The sequence below is a fragment of the Micrasema longulum genome, unplaced genomic scaffold (assembly GCF_059751315.1).
Source record: "Micrasema longulum isolate JH-2025_06_02 unplaced genomic scaffold, ASM5975131v1 h1tg001665l, whole genome shotgun sequence".
NCBI lineage: Eukaryota > Metazoa > Arthropoda > Insecta > Trichoptera > Brachycentridae > Micrasema > Micrasema longulum.
The window spans coordinates 200,204-224,148 of record NW_028278844.1 but is presented as its reverse complement, the minus strand read 5'-3'; the positions used below and the strand labels follow the sequence as shown (position 1 = coordinate 224,148).

Here is a 23,945-nt window from a genome sequence, read left to right as displayed (position 1 = left end):
ATTTTTTGTGTATGTCACCACTTCGATTGCGTGTATTTACTCATTGGTAACACAACATTGTGCATAAAACAGTATTACACATAGCTTCTTCCGCAAATAAGTCATTATTAGTGATTTCCAGTAATCCGGCGTTTTCGGTAATCCGGAAGTGCTCTGTTTCATTATCTGCCGGATTACCAAAAGACCACTGTATGCATGCATGGAGAGCGAATTGGTGATAAACGTAAGTAAGTTCAAAGTTATGGGGTATTTGGTAAGTATTTGAAAGGGGAAGCGAAGTTACTGATTGCATAATAAACGTAAACAACAAATATCTTGAACAAGCAGAAGAATTTGTGTGTCTGGGAAGCATATTTTCAAGAGATAAAAGAGTAAAAAATGATGTTGAATCAGTAGTTGAAAGCAGTAATTGCTATAAAAAATATGCCAATCGAAGTAATACTGGAAGTGCACAACGGAGTTTTAGAAATGTGGATGTTTAAACATAGGCAGAATGCTGAATGTTTTAGAGTGGAAAGTGGCCGTTTAAACCAGCCAATGGCAGGTCATAAGCCCTGTAAATGCCAAGACATTCATACAGGGGCGAATCGTCCAAACAAGCAATTATGCACAGCTTACCATTATATTTGACTTTCCATAATAATGTTTTATAGTGACTATGTTTATGGGAAAATAATTTATTTATTCATATTGTTATTGATTATAAATCACCACAACCGTTTATATCTTTCTACAAAAAAATATCAGTCTCAGCCCCTTCTCAGCAAACGATGAAATTAGCTGATTACCTCAGCTTATTCTCCATACAAAAAAGTACACTATATTTTACACCTTTGACCCAGTCGCTATTTTTTAGTACTAAAACAAGCTTGCAGATTACAAATATTATTTGTCGATTCACAATTTGGAAACTAGTACTTCAAATATTTGACATTGTGGTATTTTTTAATGAACTTTTGTACAAGTTAGTGTTGTATTCAAATAGTGTAGAATAAAGCTACGTATATCGCGTGGTTAATAATAATTGTTGTATAAGTTGGTTTTCCAAGAACAGCTGAAAAAATAGTCATTTCTAATTATTTTACTTATATACCTATTATGTTATTATATACTATAGATACAAACTTTTTTGTAGATTACCTATAAAAAACATCACTGCTCACCACTGCTTCCATATTCCCTTCTCAAAAATGTTTTCCCTCTCTGTTGTAGCAAATTTAACTTTTAAATTTGTTTAAAAATACGTATTTGTATTTTTTAAAATAAAATAATTAAATAATACACAACAAAGAATCAATAACATTTTAAATTTTTTTCTTCTTAAAATGAATTAATTGATAAAAAGAAATGTACAAAAAACTAGTGGAGTTGAGGGACCAAAGGGGGAGTAGCTATTTAAGGGGTTTAATGTCAAGAAAATAAATGATCCTTCCAAACATCTCTTAAAATTCATTTAGATATATTCAATTATAAATCCAGTGAATTCTTTTCTCGTGTTTTGTACTTTCGCTTTGGTTTGAGGATACCATCTGTACTCGAGGAGACGCTGTGGACGTTATTTTCATGGTCATCTCTATGCTGTTTCCTGCTGAACTTTGTACCGCACACTCGACATTCGAAGTTCTTCTCCCCTGTGTGGGTCAGCATATGGAACACCAGGTTGCTATAAGAATAATTGAGAATGCATTAAAATATCAACATGAGAATTTAACATAATCAGTATTGAACTTATATTTACATATAAGTTATTAATTTAAAAATACTTTCATATAATAGAATCTTCTCTTAAAATACACCGCGAACACATGTTTCAATAATTTGTCTCACTCTGTTCCATTGAAATATTGCGTATTGTATCTTTTTGAACTTATTTTTTAAATGTACCTACACTCAAGATAATATTTAGTTTTATATAAATTATCCTAACACTGTATAATATTCACCAATCTGAAGATGCTCATTAGAGGGTGAAAGCGCTAATTGGTCAAATAAATAAGTGGAAGTGTACCAAGTATTTTTTAATAATTAACTTACATGTAAATATAAGTTATTACATCATTACAATGGAATCCCATCAAGAATTGTCAATGAATAATTTAAATTAAATAATCAGTATTATTTTAAGCACTATCTTTGTGACATTAGTTGTTTGTATGCTCTATAGGATGGGTAGGCGTGAATTGATTTGAGGTTAAGTAAAAAAGATGGATTACAATTGAAGTTATTTATTAAGTAGTTACACACGAGTTACATTCTATTATTTAGTACAGAAGAAATTTACAATAGCGAACACTGGCGGAGAACTGGTGGCCGGGCGATACGAAATGCCAATTCTTCATTCATCTTTACTTATTTTCTTTTTCTTTCCTTTTTAATTAACACATAAGTGAAATAATTCTGATTATATTTTGTGTCGATTACTATAATACTTTATGTACTTCTTAACCAAATATTGTGAGAGTCCTCTGGGCGTTTATTCAATAAATAAATTAGTTTAAGATGTGTTTTATTACTAACCTCGCGTATAGAAATGACTTCTTGCATAGTTTACAGGGATAATCTCGCACACTCTTATGACGCCTCTCGTGATTGTATTTTGAGTGATAAGAGTAATATGCCTTGTCACAAAATCTACATTTGAAAATCTTTTCCTTTGTATGGTGGCATCTGAAATGAAGAAGGTAATTTTTTCTTTTATTTTTTTATTATTTCATTATTATGGTTCGATTCCCGCCAGTTGCGAGAAAAAAAATCCAAGAAAGATTTTTTTCTTAATTGGTCTGGGTGTTGTGGTGTATTTTTCATCACCTCCTTCCATATCCCCTCTATCCCGCCTGCTGACAAGCCTAAAAAAATAGAGGCTTAGCGGGTTATTCTTTTAAAAAAAAAATTGTAATATTTTATTTTTTTTACGTGTGGAACTATGCGGAGTGGCTTTTTAAAGGTACACTTTTTTTTCTTCTTTTTTTGACATTGTATTTAGTAATGTATACAAAACTGTAATTGGCCTATAATTTTGGTTTATTTGTAAATATTTATTTTTTTGTTATAATGACTGTTGTTTTCTTTGAAAAAAGAAATTGAAAAAAAATGTCGTTTAATCATCAGTGTGGCCAGATATGAAGCAAAATGTAGACGCAGGCAAAAATAAAAAATCCATAAATTATTAACTATCTAGGGGGTAGAGAAGATTCAGAATACCACCCCTGGGTTTGATTCCTGGCAGGGTGGATTTGAAATTTTGATTTTAAAGGTTTTTACACTGCAATATTTCTTTCTTGTTCCTGGACTGTCGCTTAATGCGTAAGACTGATCCCCTTACCTTCATGTAACAGATGATCAAACTAAGCTGCATTTGGTTTACCAATGGAGTGCCGTTTTAAAATACTGTTTTTTCAAAAAATTAAAAATGCCTTTAATATAACATACCTGATGTGTACCATAAGTTGCTGCTTGGTCCTCACACTGTGAGAGCAATAATGGCAGATAAACGTCTTTTCTTTTGTATGTGTCGTCCTGTAAACAATAATTAAATAAATAAAGATTTGTTCCTCAAATTTATAAAATATATGTTCTTCCACTCCTGGAGTATGCCTACCAAATCATAGAGTTGTTGGAGCAAGTCATAGAGTTATTGGAGCAAGTCATAGAGTTGTTGGAGCAAGTCCAGAGAAGAGCAACTAAAATGGTAGTTTCACTAAGAAATAAATCATACGAGGACCGCTTAAGGGACTTGGGTTAAGTTCGCTGGAAGAGCGGAGGCAGCGTGGTGACTCGATTGAAACATTCAAAATCTTAACTGAGCAATATAATGTACCCAAGTTGAAATTAATGTTCACTATGAATGAAAACCGCCATCTCAGAGGTCATACTTCTTTCTCATCCAACCCTGGGAAGAACTTCCCGACTAACCGAGTCATGGAGAAATGGAATGGCCCAGTGCTAGTTCAGTTGATGTATTCAAAAACCGCTTAGACACACCTCAATTTATAATGTTTAATAACCATGTACACTTGATATACACGCATCAGTTTAATAGCTGCTAATGTATTAATATTATTTTTAATAATAATAATATTCATATATATATTCAAACCTCCTATAACGCGATTAATTCGTACGGCATTATATGGACACCGCGCCTTAAGAAACCTTGAATTAATACTAATCCGATTATTTGTGCCGCGTTATATAGAAACAACGTTAATTTAATTTAAGAAATTATGAAATTGTACATACATCTGACTTATTTGTTTTGCATTCCATACTTACATAAGAATGAGGAATGTAAAAAAAAAACGAGTTTTCTTACGCGCGGTAACAATTAGAGCATTTAATTGGACGGAAAAGTTTCTTAAAAATGTACAAAAAAATAATACAAAATATTTTAATAAAAACGCACTACTTTGAACGACGTCACTGGTTCAAATGAACATACTAATGATATGAGAGCTGTGAAGGATATCCGGTTTGGTTACTGTAAACGAACCAATCGGAAGAACTGAGAAAGAAAAGAACTATGTCAAAAGTAAATTGAGTTACATGATCGCCTTCTGGGGAACTGGTAACAAGACAGACATAACAAGAATACAAAGACAACAAAATAAAATTCTTAAACTAACATACAACCTACCCTACCTGACCTCTACGACTGAACTGTACAAAAAAACATACCAGTTTGACATAAACTACTTGACTAAAATTGAGACCTTAAAAATTGTGCACAAAATAACACTGGGAAACATACAAGACGACGACATAATATTAGTCAAAAATGCTGACATACACAAATATAACACCAGACAACAAAAACACTATCATATTGAAAAAGCAAAGACAAACACAGGACAGTCAAAAATACTACATAATGGACTTAAACACTACAACGACCTACCTTACTACTTGAAAACTTTTAATGGAGACAAATTTAAAATCAATCTGAAAAAGCACATGATGACTGAACTAACTAGACTAGACGAGACATAAAATGACTAGACAATATTAAATTTCTAATGTAACCCTAACGGGTTTTTTAAAATTGTAAATAAATAAAAATAAAAAAAAACCTCCGACAATCTGAAATACAAACCTTTAAAAAATCATAGATCTCATAAAATGATATATAAAAAATTAAAAAAGACACTGAACTTCCTCAATTCATTCTCCAAGATTTGGAGAATACATTTAGTAAATAAAATTATATACAGAGACATAAAACAAATGGCAAAGAATAATTGTAATTTTACATACTTGAGTGTAGGTGTATAAAATATGATACATATTTCGTATAATAAAATTATAAACTTAAAAATTTGCTTAAAAACATGCCGAATATGGCATACCAGAAACCGGAAATATATCAAAACACATAATTGATTGGCTATTCTAAACAGGTGTTCACTAGAACTTGTGACGTTTTAAAGTAGTTTATTTTTATTTTGGTACGTGTATTTTGTACATACACAAATCTGGATTTCTCCCAAGGGGGAGTAGGTATATATTTTCTCGTTTAGTAACATATATACAAAAATCAAAAATGTTATCTGTGTGGATATTCGCTAAAGCTAGGGTTTCCTAGGACAGCGGTGCCCGTATTTCAACGACCGTAGTGAACGGTGATGCAGTGGACAGCCGTCGTAAAGGTGACTAGAGTGTGGTTTTCTAGGAAAACGATGTTTCACCGTTCACTACGGCCTTTAAAATACGGGCACCGCTGTCCTAGGAAACTCTAGCTTTTTAAGCGGAATGGGGAATGTTGTAGTACCTACTTAAAGTGGCCACTTAACCCAGCCAATGACAGGTCATAAGCCCTGTAAACGCTCGAATATCCATAATCCTGAATTTGGAAAAAAATTCTACCTCATCTCTGTAGGGATATAAATAAAAATAGTTCATTTTTATTAAGCCATTTTTTATGAATTTTTCATACATTTTTGAGAAGCTTCACAGTGAAATTAAATGCTTAACTTTCTGAATTCACTAAAATTTCCTCACTATAGAAAGGAATCAAGTGGGGTGCTGAGAATGTGAACGAAGAGACAAGCCATGATTTAAAAGCATGATTGAAATATCCAAATAAAATAAGTATAATTATTGTTACATGTGATTTTTCAGCATACTTGAAATGGCGTACGCTTTGCCGCAGCCTGTGATGGGACATGCATAAGGCAGTCGGTTATCGTGCTGTCTCATGTGTAATGTTAGGCTGTAAGGCTTGAGGAATATGGCGGCGCAGCGATCGCACTGCACGGGATTTCTGGCGCTGTGTAAACGTTGGTTGTGCGTTTTTTCATTTTTGAAACCTAAAACCATAGATAGTTATCATATAAGAATACATATTTAATACCAGGGAATCTATATAAAACTAGTGAATTAGAAAATGCATAAGGAGCATCCTCTGGTTAAGATAGTCTCTATCTAACATGGCTCAGCCTGTTTTAAGATGGAGATTTTTTATCTTTTACAATAACGGTAGTTGATAACACAATAACAACAAAAAATGGAACAAAAACTACTTTTAAATTTATTTCAACAGAGAGGGAAAAAGTTTTCGAGAAGGGAATATGGAAGTCTAGGCATTTACAGGGCTTATGACCTGTCATTGGCTGGTTTAAGTGGCCACTTTACACACTGTGTAACATTCACCATTCTGCCCATGTTTGAACATCCACATAATCAAACATTGTTCAAAAACTACTTAATTATAAATGCATAGCTAATTAAATATAATAATTTAATAATCCTTATTATTTAAAAATAAAGTGGTATATTTATGTGATAAAAATACATAATTCTACTTAAACAGTATAATAAAATATATGATTTAAAAAAAATATAAAAAAATATTGAAAAAGAAATATTAGCGTTCTTACAATTTACCCAAATAGTTCAATTTTGGTGACCATTTTTAACGAGTTGTAAATAACTCACTATTAGAAAAATGGAAATCAAGTTGGGGTAGAATGGGGTTCGAACTTCGGACCTCTGATCCGTGAGTCCGCAACACTAGCCACAGGACACAACCCGATTCATATAAGTTACTAGTTAAAAATACTTGGTACGCTTCCGATTATTTGTTCGACCAATTAGCGCTTTCACCCTCTAATGGGCATCTTCAGACTCTTGTGACAAAAATTTATTTACCAAGGTTGATTTAAGTTATAATTAGTAACTTATATGTAAATATAAGTTATTACATCATTACAATGGAATTCCGTCAAGAATTGCCAATAAATAACTTAAATCAAATATAATATAATGTAAAAAAAACTAATATATTGTAATGTAATGCATAACAATATAAATAATAAGTGTGTCAATTATATAAAGTAACTTTGAAATTAAAAAAACACAGTGTTTTAAAATGGAATTAAAATGGCTGGAATTGTATGATTTCCTTACAATTTTATGAGACTACAGCCTTAAGTAGTCACTTTACACACTGTGTAACATTCACTATTCTGCCAATGTTTGGACATGCTTATTTCTTCAATTCTTCCAACTGTTTTTTTGAAGTTAGGTTATCCATGATAAATAAGAACAATATGAACTTTGTTCAAACAAAGGCAAAATGGTGAATGTTACACAGTGTGTAAAGTGGCCACTAAAACCAGCCAATGACAGGTCATCAGCCTTTTAAATGCCTAGACTGCCATATTCCCCTCTCTAAAATGTTCTCCATTGTAATTCGTTAATCTTAATGTCTTCCTAGGGGGTGAAATCCATTTTTTTGTCAACAAATGTTTGGACAAACTCAAAATATTGTAATAAAACCAACTGGTCGAAGAAGTTTAAAACTTGGAAAATTGTTTTTAGGCATTGCCTAGTATGTGAAATAACTCGATCAGATGCATCTCTTCACAATGATAAAGGTTTCAGCTCTTTAGCTTCATTAAAATCAACAGATGGAGGAATTGAAGTAATATGGATGTTCAAACATAGACAAAGTGGTGAATGTTACACAGTGTGTAAAGTGGCCGTAAAGTTCTCCATCCCTGTTTTAATTTGTTAATAACACAACCCCTACAATACATCACAAACAAATAATATAGTCACTAGATCCTCAACACAAAGACAACTTAAATAAATACAAACTAATGCCACTTTCGGACAAAGGGATTTTGAGTATTGTTCAATTAAAATCTATAACCTACTTCCACTATCTATTAAAACAATTAGTAACGAGAAAATGTTCAAAAAGGCTATAAAAAAATGGATAGTGGAGCTAGGTAGAAGTAAAATGGATTGTCTCATTCGCCCAAACCAATGTTGTATCAACTGCTCGACAAGTGTATAGCTTATGTTATGTTTTTGTTCTTTCATTGTGCGTTTTGTAATAATATATTATTTTGCATAATATAGATGTACATAAATTAATTATAAACATAAATACGTAGTGTTTAAAACTGTTTGAACATTTTGTTAATTATCTTTGTTTATTCTCAAATGTAAAAATATTTTTTAAAAAGTATATTGTTAAGTGTCCTAGGCACGGGTAATCCCAGTGAGGTCACATTATTTTTATTTTTAATTATAGTTTATGATGGAAAAAATATGAATAAATAAATAAATATTAACTTACTTTTTTGGCAAGGTACACAGTAGTAGGTAGGTTTGATTCTCTTTTCTTTTTCCGATGAACATCTTTTTATTTTAATTTTATTTTGTCTATTATTAAAAGATATAGCCAGTTCATCTTTTTCACTTTCATCATCTCGTTCCGGGTAATCCACAAGAGTTTCCAGAAACTCCTGTTTTACACCGCTATCTATTTTCATCTGTTCCCGTTCCAAGTTCAAAAGGTATTCAGATATTTTAAAATAAGAATCTTCGCATTGTTTTTTGAATCGGTAAGCCGATTTCAAATTAGCTATGCACTGTTTGCAAATGTTTTGTGGAAATGTATCATTTTCCTTGACCTATAAAGAAATATTCGAATATTTAAATTTGTTGCAACAGAGAGGGAAAACACCTGTGAGAAGGGAATATGAAAGTCTAGGCATTTACAGGGCTTATGACTAGTCATCTGCTGGTTTAAGTGGCCACTTTACACACTGTGTAACCTTCACTATTACAAAACAATACAAAATTTAAAAAAGAGATCCCTAATTATATATTCATTTAATTTGGCTTTGTTTGATAGTCTATAAACAAATAAAAATACTGAGCAAAACGAAATGAACTGAACGAAATAATTTAAAAAAACATGAAACTGCCTCATTATAAATAGGGACCTACTCTAAGAATTATCCATAGATAGGTACTCACATCTTTCACCAAGCAAAAATTTAGCATTTCTGCACAGGACTTTGTTTCTTTTTTCATGAGATAATTCGTTTCAAATAGAGGTTGAAGTAAACGATTATTTTTGAGGCAGATTCGACAAATTATTTCAAGTTGCATTTTAAGTATATTTAACAAAAGAACCATTCATATTTCATAATAAAAGCGCTGAACTGAACTGAGATTTTTTCGAAGTATTCTATTTTACGATTTTTTGAAATGTGTATTGCGTCGATATCATAATATTATTATTATTGTATTCATTTTGACACTTGACAGTATTTTGACATTATGTGAACTTGATGTTGGCACTATAGAAAATTATTTATATTTTAATTTAAAATTTTGAAAACTGAGAAAAAATGCGTTTATCATTTACGCAATAACAATTTATATCTGAATAAAATTTTAAGATTTTTTAAAATACTATTTAGTGCTTTTGAAATCATTTTTGCATAATAATTGCGTTTTGTAATTTCAAAGGGTTGCAACATTTGTTTTTATTTTGGAAATCATCTATGAAGAACGTTACCTTGTGTTTTTTTTTGTGGGTCTTGTTTTGTCATTTCACAATTTCTGACTTCTGACATTCTGCAATTCTATCTATCTGGTGTCCTTGTGCGTACTGTGCATTCTGTAATTGATTATTGATTTTCACACTATCGCAGGCAGTGCAGACGGGGAAGAGTCTAACGTCTTAACTCCGGACGCTTCAGGCAGTAGCAGACGGCTGACATTCGCGAAACGGCGAGTGGACAAAACTGAAAATAACTTAAAACTTTCATCGGGTTTTTGCAAATAATTACTCCATTAGTGAACTAGTTTCCCGCGATATTATGTGCCTTTTCATCTAAAATCTTTCGTGACAATTGATAAATGTCCAATCTTGTATCGTTGTGTATCATACGAATTGAAATGGACGACGGAACGGCGGACGGTTCTCGTAAAGGTATGTTCCTTTGTTGTGAAAATGTATATTTTATTATCTGATGTTTTTGACTTTGTAAGGAATTATGTAATAAGAGAACGGACGCAGCGAACTCCGGTGACAACTGTCATCGAGCGGAGGCTATACGGTTGGCTGGGCCATATACTGCGGATGCGGTGAGAGTCTTAACCACGCTTGCTACCTTACAAGGCATCAGGTTTTCGGCGTCCCGGACGTCAGCTGCTGACTGTTTATCGGCAGTTTATTTTACGCACAGGACCTGGCTACCGACAGAGATTTATTTATTTATATATACGCCCAATGGGCATTTTTAAGGACATATTTATGCATAGAAAATTATTATAAAGAAAAGTAGAAAAACACAATGGTATATAGTAGACTTTGTGGGAGTGGAAGCGGGAAAGAGGTGTTTATAATTGAATTTGATTCAGTGATCGTATGAAAGAAGACAACTTGTTATCAAAGAAATCAAGACTGGTATGTTTGTTGGCAGACCTAAGAATTCTGGGCATAGGGGAATGAAAACCATAGTTAGTTCTATGGTTATCGGTATGAAAGCGTAAGTTTTGTCTGAGGTTTCTAGTTGGGAAATTTAATTTTATTGAGCTCAGTAGTTCAGGCGCACCAAAGAGTGAGTTGAGAATTTTAAACAGGACTAGAAGGTCGGATTTATTTCGACGGTCTTGAAGAGAAGATATATTTAAGCTAGTTTCTAACTCATTATACGTATATTGGTCTCTGGATAAGCCCAACCTCCAGCCTATCTTTCTCAAAAATCGATGTTGAACTGATTCAATATTCTTGATGTGAACATCATAATATAGAGACCAGATAACAGAGGAATACTCTAGGTGCGGGCGAACTAGGGAACAGAAGAGAGTTTTAAGGGTATTGATATTTTTCAAGTCAGTTGTGCTTCTGTTAATGCGATGCCTGGAGACGGCTAGCCACTGCTTGACACATGCTAACAAATTAAATTATACCAAAGTATTGCCTTGACTTATTTACATTTATGATACTGAAATATTGTCTCCTTGTGCGTATATGTTATAAGAACTGACAACGAATTATCTCTTTTCAGCGGACACGGGGGACGCGCGTTCCTCGCAGCCCATCAGTGTGGAGACGTATGCCAGCAAGCTGGCGGGGGCGCCCATAGACGCGCTGCTGGGAGTGCGCGAGAGCTCGCTGGCCCCCGATGAGGGCACAGCGCGCGCCGGAGGGCTGGACAGCCAGGAGATGGACTTCTACTGGGGCAACCCGCTCGTGGAAGTCACCCGCGGCATACTGCATCTCTACAAGGAGAAGTAAGAAATTATCTTGAAATCAGTATTATTATTCAAACTCAAATAATGCAAAAGGTTATTTTTTTCTATGATTTCTTCCAGTTCTTTAGTTTGGTGATCCGGGCCCCTTTTGTTTTTGCAGTAATTTGACCCCCGTAAGTTTAAACTGGAAAAAAGGATAGTAAAATAAAGGTTCAAGACAAAAAGTTTAAAACTTGAATTCAAAAGTTTGTTTTTTTTTAACTTATCAACCATTTTATGCATGTGTTCGGTGCAAATGTGCCCAGTTTACTAGACATTTTTACGTTGCGAAAATAATTCGATCGGGTTGTGGTCCCGTGGCTAGTGTCTCAGACTCACGGCCGTGGTCCGTGGTTCGGATCCCACTCTACTCCAACTCGATTCCATTTTCCAATAGTGAGTTATTTACAACTCGTTGAAAATGGCCCTCAAAATAATATATTTGAGTAAATCATAAGAACGCACATATTTCTTTAAAAAAAAAAAAAAAAATCAGATGTATTCTAAACAACACACATCTTCAATATCTTTTAGAGCAAAAAAAAATCTTTCCAATGACCTGACATGACCTTTTAATTTTATTTTTGTTTCACTTTTGATGCTCATTTTTAATTTTGCAAAAAAACAGACAAAACTTATGTTAACATCCAATATATCTTTTTCTTCTTCACGTGTCATGTCGGGTCCCCCAGACGTTGACGATTACTCGGGAGAAAGCTTCCCTATCATGAGCAGTGCGAAACAGCTCATCCACAGTTCTAATCCTGGTCCATGATCGGATGTTTCGAAGCCAGGAAAGCTGTCTTCTTCCGACCCCTCTACGTCCTTCGATCTTCCCCTTCGTGACAAGCTGAAGTATGGCATATTTATCACCTCTCAACACATGGCCAAAATATGAAATCTTACGGAGCTTAACAGTGGTGAATAGTTCTCTATTAGTATTGGCTCTACGTAATACTTCTTATAAATATAAAATGTTGAGATCCGTACATTATGCGAGGCTGAGATAAGCATTATCGACAAAATCAAGAAAGGAGCTCTGCACTGGTTTGGACATGTAGGGCGAATTGACAGCGAAAGAACGACTAAGAATATTTACAATGCGAATGTTGATGGATGCAGAAATAGAGGAAGACCGAGAAATATATGGCATGACCAAATCCAACAAATACTTGAAGATGGACATGTCAGAAGCGAGATCTGTATGCAAAGATAGAGTGATGTGGCGCTCTATCCTCTCTGCCTACCCTTACTGGAAACGGCGTGATGGTTTGTTGTTGTGGTTGTTGTAATACACCATTGTTGGTTATCATATCGGTCCAAGATATTCTTATCATTCTACTGTGGATCCACATTTCAAGTGCTTCAAGGCGGTTTATAATATAACCTTTATCTAATATATCTGTACCTCAGAGGCAGACGGATGCAAATCCAAACGTCAAATGTTCAACAATAGCCTAAAGAATCTACTTTCTCTAAGATGTTAATAATTATTTATAGCATTAATTTGTATTTTCAGTATTTGAATACATCGGTTCTTTCATTATAAGACTTACATATCTTCAAAATCAATGGACATGATCATAAACTGGATACGAACATCGAAATGTCATTTCATCAAATTTTAGATTTGCATCCGTCTGCCTTTTGAGGTACAGAAATTCAATCAATGCATTTTATAGGTAAAAATCTTGTGTAAAGTACAGGTTAGGAAATTTAGATTTCAAACTAAGCTGTATTGGTTGTCCACTGCTCTTGGAGGAACTCCAGCATTGTCTTCATCAGTTGCTCCCGTGGCGTTCTCGTTCCTTCTGGCCGCATTCCACAGCGCTTCAAGTTCTGAGCGCCGCATTCATTGTCATTTCATCAAATTCTAGATTTGCATCCGTCTGCCTCTGAAGTACAGATATTATGTAGCAAAATAAGTTAGTGAAAATATTAGTGTATTAAGAATAATTATCTACTAATTACACTGTAACTATTATTAACTAATTACACTGTAATTACTTGCAGTGAAATAGTGGACGCAGCCGTCGAAGCCCCCTCACGCACACTCTGCCTGCTGGCCGTGCCCGCCACCGTCAGCTGCCGCGACCTGCTGGTGTTCACGGCCGCCTGCCAACACGACATCCAGCACGCTCGCATCCTGAGGGACTCCTCCACCGACCGCTACATGGCCCTCCTGACGTGAGTAACCCGCTCTCCGTAGAAGTACGGGTGCCTTGTATACAGAGGCGGATTCTTAGTATGTATGTAACAGACGCGGCAGGCTACTTTCTCCCGCTTAGGATTGCATTGCGCCTATCACAAGGAACTGTATACAGTATGTGCCGGTGTCACCGCAGAATGACCGACTAATCAAGCCGCGAAAGGGAGAGGGAGCGCATTAGCCCACTCTATCTGTCCCCCCCCATCTCCCTCGTCTCCTCGTTTACCCGTGAGAGATCACAGCTCAACTGATTTATTATTTCGAAATGTACATGCTTTATAGCTGCGCGCCGAGTTCAAGCGAAACGCTTCAGGAAGAAGGGAGGGGTTCATAATATCCCCACCACTCCCAGATCTACCTCAGCCGCTGAGCCCGCAAATATCTCTGAAATTGGCCATTTTGCCATTGACTGGCGTACTCGGCATCTCAAACATAATTGACTAACAGTGATCATTTTTATGACTGCAACATACTATTTAACAAACAATTTTGACTTATCAATTAAATTCTACTCTTTTTGGTTTGGTATCGCTAAGGCCTGACCTGCGAGCAAACCTATGTGTTTATTAAGGGTCCAGCACCTAGCTTACAGATACCGGGGTCCCTAGGTAGGACTATCAGCTTCAACGCTTCCGGAACACCCGCTTTGGAATGATGATTACATGAGGATTCTCTTACAGGTTCCGCAGCAGGGGGGCAGCGTACGAGTTCCGCGAGACGTTCGGGGGCACGCCGTACAGCAGCCTGGAGCCCAACGCCGTGTGCCACGCGGCATGGGTGCGGCGCGTGGAGTGCACTAGCGGACCGCAGCCCCCCCCTCCCGCCGCCACCGAACTGCCCACCTGCCCCGTGTGCCTGGGTAACTTAACATTTTATTTCTACGCAGAAATCCACATATATATATATATATATGCCCTGTCTGGCTCTTTTGTATTACTATCAGTAAATAATAGGCAGTTGATTATTATTTTTTTATATGTGTGGGGTTCGTAGTTCATGATCGATGACACACACACCTGCTAAATCATTTCACATGAAATATAGAGCGACGACCGATGAAGCAAGTCATAATTTTATATTGGATTCAATACATTATATTCTGCATGTCTAACAGTATTGCACATAATATATATATTTGGATAATTTATATAGCGTCATTTTTGATAAAATCACCTCAAGGGCGCTGTACAATAAATAAATATCCCAGCATGTCTTGCAGCTATAGAGCGCATGGACGGTTGGGATTATAGTTCCTCGTCTCCAATTATGATATATAGGAGCCAGATTACAGCACGTCTTGCAGCTACAGAGCGCATGGACAATAAGAAATCTAGCCCCTATTTACATTTCTTATTTTTTTATTTGACAATGAAGTTTAGAGTTCAAGTGATATTAAAAAATTAAATTAAAACAAATTTATAAAATTCGAAGTTAGATTACAACAAGTCTTGCAGCTACTGAGCGCATGGACGGTTGGAATTCTAGAGCCCATTTTCTAAATTTGGAAATTTAATTGTTGATAACATTTACCCACTGAAGCTAGATTACTAATCATCTTGCAGTTACAAAGGGCATGGACGAGTGAAATTCTAGCAACTTAAATTTATACCAATAATTAGACAATAAATTTACACAAATAAACATTGAGCATAATAGTAAATTTTTAAGTGTCATGCTAAAAAGTAAACAATAAAAAACTAAACAGATAAAGCACCGTTTCAACACTATGGATAACATAACAGATAAAAATATAATATCCGAAGGGTAGCTGTCGTAGATTTTGGGTAGTCACTAGTCACTGTCGCAGTATCGCACATGTGCAAACACATGTTGTTTGCTAAATTCCTAGAAGATGGATGTAAAATAGGTGCGAAGGTTTTCACGGTCACTGTTATCAATATTATGTATCTTTTTTGGGTGATACCGTGTATGTTGGATTTGATCCGACGTTTCGGCTACCATTGCAGGAGCCATCTTCAGGGAAAACTGTGACACATTTCTGAAATTCTTCTGAAATGTGCCCTACTGCTGACTGTGACACGGTACAAATTACTAGTACATAAACACATACATTTCTCTATAAAACACACAGTTTTTCCTGAAGATGGATCCTGCAATGGTAGCCGAAACGTCGGATCAAATCCAACATACACGGTATCACCCAAAAAAGATACATAATATTGAAGATGGATGTAGTTGCCGGAGGGGGTGAAAGATGTCTATTGTTCCAACGACTTTGTATCAATTTTAGTCTGTATTATTTCATGCATAATTCCTGCTCAATTTAATTTATTTTTTACATAACAACGAGAGCAACGTCCTGCAGTACATTAACATCGTTCCTACCGTGGATGTGTCGGACAAATTTTGCCCACAAATTTTCGATTGGGTCCAAGAGATTTAGGAAACAATGGGGGTCCGTCGGTCAAGTATTTTTTTCTGTTTTTCTGTCTCCAGAGCGGCATGGACGAGAGCGTGAAGGGCTGCTGACGGTGCAGTGCTCGCACGCCTTCCAAGGCTGCCTGAGCGCGTGGCGCGACGGCTCGTGCCCCGTGTGTCGCTGCGCGCAGTCCCCCGACCCGCCGGCGGCCAGCGAGTGCGCCCAGTGCGCGGCGCAAGGTAAACACAAAACAAAACTGTGACTAACTCATATCGTATCTCATCAAATACTTGAAGATGGCTTTATTTACATTAAAATCTAAATTGAAATGTCACTATCTAAATGTTTGAGTTCATTATTTTTCATAGTATTTTTTTTTTGCACCACAACAGGCCAGGAGGCCTAATTACAGTGGTGAATTACATCACAGAGCACCCAGGCTTGAGAAAAATCACATTTTTATTTTTTGTGTTCTCACCGGGAATCGAACCCGGAACCTTCCGTGCGTGAGTCAAGCGTCTTGACCACTACACCACGGAGGCCGCCGTGATGAATATTGTGATGTCACCGTAGTCCTCCTAAACGGCTTAACCGATTAACGTGCAGTTTTCACAGAAATATAGATCTTTGCGTTGTGCGTGTTCGTAAATATCAAAATCTTCAACAATGTTTGATTATGTCCAAATGCTTGAAGACTGGCTGGATTTCCTCCCTAGGTGGAGTCTAGTAGGTGATTTGGTTCAGCCGGATGAATCTCACCCACGTGATAAAGGTTTCAGCTCTTTTACTTCACAAAAGTCAACAGATGGAAGAGTTGAGGAAATGTGGATGTTCAAACATAGGCAGAATGGTGAATGTTACACAGTGTGTAAAGTGGCCACTTAAACCAGCCAATGACAGGTCATAAGCCCTGTAAATGCCTAGACTTCCATATTCCCCTCTCAAAAAATTTTCCCTCTCTGTTGAAATAAATTTAAAAATCGAAATCTTCAATCGAATTTGTAAAAAAAAGGAGGTGTACTTCACAGTGTGTAAAGTGGCCACTTAAACCAGCCAATGACAGCTCATAAGCCCTGTAAACGCCTAGCCTCCCATATTTCCCTTCTCAAAAATGTTTTTCCTCTCTGTTGTAACAAATTTGAAAATAAAAGCATTCATATTATTCATCAATACCAAAAATAAAAACTAAGAATTATTAAATAAACATTTTGATAAATATCTGGACAACGCGCTTAATAGTAATATATAAATCTATGCAATGTCTCGCAGCAGTCTTCTACAATTGTCTCTTCCCTTAGACAAAATCTAAACTTGTACACTTCTCCTGAAAATGGCTTTCGTTTTGAAGAATTTAATATGTTCATCCGGGACATTCGCCACAAAAGAGAAATTTCTCTCAGCGAAAGTCGTACTTGTTTTTGTATTAAATCATTCAAATTTTGGGTAAACCTCGCACGGGCTTTCTGCTGGAATCTCCTATATATAATAATTAGAATAATCGGCGCGCATCCGTGAGAAGATGTATGAATGTAGAGGAAGCGAGATCTATGTGCAAAGACAGAGGCCAAGGGTCGAATTTGGGTCAAGTGAAATGGCCACTCAAGCTAGCCAATGACAGGTCATAGCCCTGTAAATTTCTAGACTTCCATATTCCCTTCTCTGAAATATTCTTCATCTCGGTTGTGATATGTAGATTTTAATAACTCCCTAGGTGGATAGATTCAAAATATTGTTGATATATGTATGTGCTTTTGTAAGAAATTTATAATTAATTTCAGATGGGGACGGGGAGGCAGTGGAAGGAGGAGCCCTGTGGATTTGTTTAATTTGCGGCCATGTTGGTTGCGGGAGGTAAGGACTCTGCCATTTTTTGAGAGAGCTTTCAAACTCTTATTTATTTATTATTGCTGTTGGACTCGCTCCATACCACTACTGCTGCTATCAAATTAGCTATCCTGTCCATCGAACGGCCATCCCCTCAATTCTCCCCTTTTTAATGTGTTTCTCTATTCATCTTCACTTTATTTCCTTCTTCTTTTTCTTTTTTAGGATTGATTACATGTTTAGTGTAATAGCTATGATTTTATTTTTGTTATTTTCCATAACACATTATGTACTTTTAACTGTGTATTGTAAGAGCCCTCTGGGCGTTCATTAAATAAATAAACATAAATACCGGGTCAATGTTATTTCTACGTTTCTACATTGATCTATTTCCCTCTCAAGGGCAATCATCCATGCAACTTTCCTTAGCAGACGTCTGTTGCACATTTTTATTTGTATTTATTTTTTGATAACGGATTCATGGAATCCACTGCAAACGACCATTAATTACAATTATATCATTCAAATCAACGAATTGATACTTATAAACACAACTCTTGCCAAGCTGTTTTGTCTTCCAAATACTCTATAACAACTCTTTCCAAACGGCTCGGGCTTGAGGAAATCTTTAAAAATTTTATTGACAAAGCCTGAATATCAATGAGTACTTTGTATGGAAGCGTATGCAATTTAACGGAAAAGAATGAGTGATTTTAAAAAAATTACAAATCCATTTAAAGATTATATTTTATATGTATTTTTTGGATATGTAGTGAAATAGGATTATTTATTTACAGGTACCAAGCTGGTCACGCAGCCCAACATTTCCGAGCGTCTAACCACACGTACGCCATGCAGTTGGGGACTAATCGTGTTTGGGATTACGCAGGTAATAATTAATCATATTTTCTCTAAAAAAAATAACTTAATGTGAATAATAAGAACAATATTATTATTTTTTTATTTTTAAAGGCTCCGGGTAAAAATGTTAAGACGTTAATTAGGGAAAAATAATGTAAAACTGTGTTTTAAATATACTAAAATATGCTAAATTCAATGGGACTTTAATTTATAATGCGAGGACGCAATTTCACAGTATGAGATTTAATTGAAACGCGCGAGTTTCTATCTCCAATAAAGTTTGGTTGTCTCTCTACCAGGTGACAACTTCGTCCACCGCCTTCTGCAGAACAAGACGGACGGCAAGCTGGTGGCGGCCGGGGGCCCCGAGGGCTGCGACGGCACCCCAGTGGCGCAGGAGAAGCTGGACTCCCTGCAGCTGGAGTGCGCGCACCTGCTGGCCACTCAGCTGGACACGCAGCGCAGGCACTACGAGGAGCTGCTGGCCAGGTAAACATTTGCCATTATGCCTAATCTTTGTGGTGCCCATGAAAATATTTTTTTTACTACATACATATTTGTACTTTGGCTGGCTTATTGTCAAATGGCAATAGGGAAATATCACATACTACAAATATTGATAAAAATATGTGGAATGGATTTTAAAAAATTAATTGTACTTTAAAATAAAGTTGTTGAAAAATTGTTTGAACTAAAACACTACATGTTTGGCCTTGACAATTGTGATGTCAAGATTTTTTTTTTTTATAAAAATAAATATTTAATTTTAAAGGGGCCTTTTTTTCGATTTGTAAATAACTCACTATAAGAAAATAGGAATCGAGTTGGGGTAGAGTGGGATTCGAACCACGGACCTTTGAGCCGTGAGTCCGAGGCACTAGCCACGGGACCACAACCCGATTCAAAATTTGATTTGTGACGGCGTTCTATTTGAATTTAAACGGTCACAAAAAAAGGTCGCAGCCATTGCAATGAACCACTTTTGCGGGAATTTAAAGCTCAGTCGCAAATAACTATCGAAGTGCTAATAAGCGACGTGATAAAAATTTCTCACCATGGTTGTTTATCATATTCGCGATCACAATGGAACACCCGTGAACACCTAATATTAAATGTCAAAATATTTACGTTTCGCGACGTAAAATCCTGCTGCGCCATCACATATTTGAATTTCACCGGTGTAAATATGGAAAATATTCCAAAACTGCTATTTTTATTTATTTGTTTATTATTTATCACGCTATTTATTTCATTTAGCCGGCGGTTGGCAAGCCAAATGTCAAGAAAAGCAGTCGCCATAGTAATTGGAATTTAATTTTCACTTTTTTGCAAATGCAATATATTGTATTATTTTTTTATTGTAAACGGCTATTTTTCGCCGGAAAACATAAAACAAACCGACGCGAGCATTGGCTTGGAGATTACACATGCGTTGACTTATGACTGCGATAACTTAAGCATGTTCATTATTGTTCATTGTGATCGCTCAAATGCTGAGCATGTTTTTAAGCACGTCGATAGTTATTTTTGATTGAATTACTGGACAGTATTTCATAGATGCTTATTAATTTATAATTGCAAATAAAACCCGTGATTTTTCCCTATTCCTCCCAACAAACTGATCAAATAAAAGGTCTTAATTTATTCCAACAGATAAAGAAAACATTTTTGAGAAGGGTATATGGAAGTCTAGGCATTTACAGGGCTTATGACCTGTCATTGGCCGATTTACATACTGTGTGACATTCACCTTTCTGCCTATGTCGAAACATCCGCATTTTTTCAACTTTTCCATCTGTTGACTTTTACAAATTGTCATAAAATTACCCGCCTACAGTCTGTATTAATGGCCACTCTATACAAAATTTTGTCGCCCTGTAGTGCAGTTTGACCCTTAATAAGGGGCAATGTCTGTCAATCAAGAAATTCAATAACATAAACTAAATTCTAAGGAAATGTATAGTTTATTAATATCTTTTCATCTTTGTCGGCAGGGAGAAGGCTGCGGCTCGGATAGAAACTCAGGGACTAACGGAGAAATTAAAGGCGACTGAAAAGTGCGTCAACCAACTCAACAAGAAGATGACCAATCTAACCACCAAGTAAGTTTTGACTTAATTTTTTTTATTTGTTTAATACTAAATAATGATAAAAAACAAATATATGGCACATCAATATGGTAAACAGTAAACTCAAACATTCGGAAAATCTTCATGGTCCCTCCCACTAAGGAAAATCCAGTCCTTAACTCCTCGAAAATAGTTTTGGTCCTCGAGAGCTTAAGGCTGTAGTCGGGTAAAACGAAACTCAAAATTAGGAAATCATACGATTTTGCTATTTTAAAACTAATGTTTTTTTTTAATCGGGCAATAATAAAAAAACAAAAAAACATAAATTAGATAAAAACAATATTTTTTAAAGGTATTTCTGTTAAAAAATATACTTAAGTTTTATTTAACTAAAATATAATTACTTTTAGACCGGCAGATTACGCCATTTCATATTTAGACTAAACTTAGGTATCTGGGATCTCAATAAAGACTAAGTATTGAACAAAAATTTTCAAGTTTTAATTTTTTGTTTTTGAAAAAAAATACAAGCATTTTAAATCACATACATCTTTGTGACATTTTCCTTTATTTCTATATCCTCCAAAGGGGCAGGCGGCGGAGTCGAAGGCTGAGAGGGCGTAATTCCAATAAAACACGCTTAGTCTTGATTCATACACAACTTTATTTACAAAAAAACGCACAGGTTTTATCAAATCATTTGTACCGTGTCGTGGTCGGACAGGGTAGGGGACGGCATAAATAGGCCGCATGAGAGAGCGAGAAGGGGTCGGGCTGCCCCGGATTAACTCGTAGAGCGCCCCCTCATTGGCTGGACATTTTTATATTAATCTACATTATAACTTCAAGTCAAATAACACCCTCCTTATTCATTTCACATAAAAGTTGAGTATGTAGGCATCATCCCCGTGTCTTAATTAATGCATAAAAAACACGGGAAAAGATCCTACATACTGATTAAAAAGGTGACACGTTTTAGTGGGATTTAGTGAGGCCTAGTACCTCATAATCCTATACATATTTATGGCTAGTCTCGATATTCTAACGTCTGCCCCCGCAAGTGACATAATTAACCGTCTTTATTAAAGGTGCAACTTATTAGATTACAAAATCGAGACTACTGGCCGAAATAAACATAAAAAACCCAATCTATAAAAGGTTCGTAAAAACACTGGTGCCGGTAATAAGAATTTATTGAAGCGCCGCGTGTAGCCCTAGCGACGACTCGAAAAACTCCCGCTGCCATCGGGGTCTGACAATTTCTCGGTGCTCAGTCGAACAATTTTCCTCGTGCAGCAACCACCTCCGTCTATGAGCCCGAACAAGGGCCGCTAGGCTTGATGTTGTTTTTAATGATCGGTACTTGCCGCCGCATTCCGCCTTTTTTCGCTGTACGAGCGGCGATGTCTGATACAATAAAACTGATATGGCACACCAGCAAAAACTGCCCATAGAAAATAATAACAAAAGAACATCGAGTGTTGTTAAGGCCGGATGCTTGTTTCCAGGGTGTCCACGCTGCAGAGCAAGCTGGCGGAGGAGAAGGCGCTCGCGAGCGCGGCGGCGCGGGCGCGCGAGGAGCTGGCGGAGCGCGCGCGCGGCAGCGAGGGGCAGATCGCGGAGCTGCGCGAGCAGGTGCGCGACCTCGCCTTCTTCGTGGAGGCCGCCAGCAGCATCGGCGCGCGCCCCGACTGCCAGGAGCTGCAGGGGGGCCAGATCATCGTCAAGGGGAAGGACAAGAAGCACAAGTAGACGCGGGCATTAGTGGAAATAAACTTTTGTAACTAACGGAATATTTCTGAAAATATACAAGACCTACATAAGACCTTTGTTGGTGTATAGATATCAAGTATGGAGTCTCTACTTTACTAAAGACATCGAGCTAATGGAAAAAGTCTAAAGATGTGCTACAAAAATCCTCAAATTACTCGAAAGGATGTCTTACCACGGGTAGATTAAAAGCACTAGGACTTACATCATCGGAAGAACGACGGAAGAGGGGGGACTTGATAGAAACTTATAAGATACTCAATAATTACTAGGACTGCCCCCTGCATGAGATGTATCTATTGAATCCCAACACAAATTTACGGGGTCAAAACTGGAAGCTCTATCGTCCTCAATTCCAAGAAAACCTTCCTTTCCAGCAGGGTAGTTTCAGACTGGAATAAATTGCCAAGTCTAGTTGTCAATTCCATTTCGGTCAACCAGTTCAAAAACTGTTTGGATGCTTTTTTGAAGGAAGAAGAACTTGGACAAAAAGCAGTACACGAGATATAGGCGCATCAGCAGGCTGTCTGCCTATAATGAATAATAATAATAATAATTTTTTTTTAAACAAATATCCTTTATCTATCCTCTCTGCCTACCCCTATGGCGAAACCGTTCCACCATAGGTGTAGGCAGAGAGGATAGAACGCTATATATACACAACCTGATTTAAATTTCGGAGTTTTCGATTTTTCGCCCCTTTGATGTAAGCAGCGATATGCATGCAAATTTTTTATTTTGAGTCTTTAAAATTATCCTATTCATTAAAATTATTTTATATTCTGCGGTGTGGATTTTGATAAGTTATATTCAAACATATATTACTGTTATAAAAATGAATATTATAAAAGGAAGAAAGACAAGTCTATAAGAAATAAAAGACTATTGACACTTAAATCCACAAATTTGGAAAAACTTTCGTGACATCCTAGTGTCTGGTATTGATTATATTGGTAAAATTATAAAATTCGGTGTAAAAACAACTAGGATGGAAAATTCGAAATTCAAAATGATTTCCGTGCTTTATTTGTATCCAAGTATTTATGTTATAAATATGTACATATTTCTGACTGCCTTATTTTCGTAATATTTGTGTCAAGAACTCTGTATTTACTGTAAATAAATAAATATGCAATACCACATTTTTCATTTCTAATAATTTCAAATATTTACTCTCTCTTCCACTTATTCTCGATCAGTTCTGCCCATCGGTCCATTGACGGCTTCATAACTCTCACATCATTGATTGATTCATATGAACTAGTGACGTCCTTCAAAGTAGTTCGTTTTTATT

At 36.1% G+C, this 23,945-nt stretch overlaps 2 protein-coding genes across 3 annotated transcripts; one reads left to right on the top strand and one right to left on the bottom strand.

The window, feature by feature from the left end:
• Positions 1 to 1,290: 1,290 nt before the first annotated feature.
• Positions 1,291 to 9,580, bottom strand: LOC148274386 (uncharacterized). Of its 2 annotated transcripts, none has more exons than XM_088237194.1 (6): positions 9,268 to 9,580; positions 8,582 to 8,918; positions 6,101 to 6,302; positions 3,430 to 3,516; positions 2,518 to 2,667; positions 1,291 to 1,663 (listed from the first exon to the last, which is right to left on the bottom strand). In XM_088237194.1, exons 1-6 carry the CDS (start codon positions 9,427 to 9,429, stop codon positions 1,468 to 1,470), a joined length of 1,134 nt encoding a protein of 377 aa, XP_088093320.1. In that variant the 5' UTR covers positions 9,430 to 9,580; the 3' UTR covers positions 1,291 to 1,467. The 2 variants fall into 2 exon arrangements, with proteins under 2 accessions (XP_088093320.1, XP_088093321.1); XM_088237195.1 differs by having other exon boundaries at positions 6,120 to 6,302; positions 9,268 to 9,538.
• Positions 9,581 to 9,812: 232 nt separating this feature from the next.
• Positions 9,813 to 23,788, top strand: LOC148274385 (BRCA1-associated protein). The gene is made up of 10 exons (XM_088237178.1): positions 9,813 to 10,231; positions 11,313 to 11,538; positions 13,552 to 13,725; positions 14,428 to 14,606; positions 16,205 to 16,366; positions 17,906 to 17,978; positions 18,749 to 18,840; positions 19,112 to 19,301; positions 20,807 to 20,914; positions 22,390 to 23,788. Exons 1-10 carry the CDS (start codon positions 10,159 to 10,161, stop codon positions 22,631 to 22,633), a joined length of 1,521 nt encoding a protein of 506 aa, XP_088093304.1. The 5' UTR covers positions 9,813 to 10,158; the 3' UTR covers positions 22,634 to 23,788.
• The last annotated feature ends 157 nt before the right edge of the window (positions 23,789 to 23,945 follow it).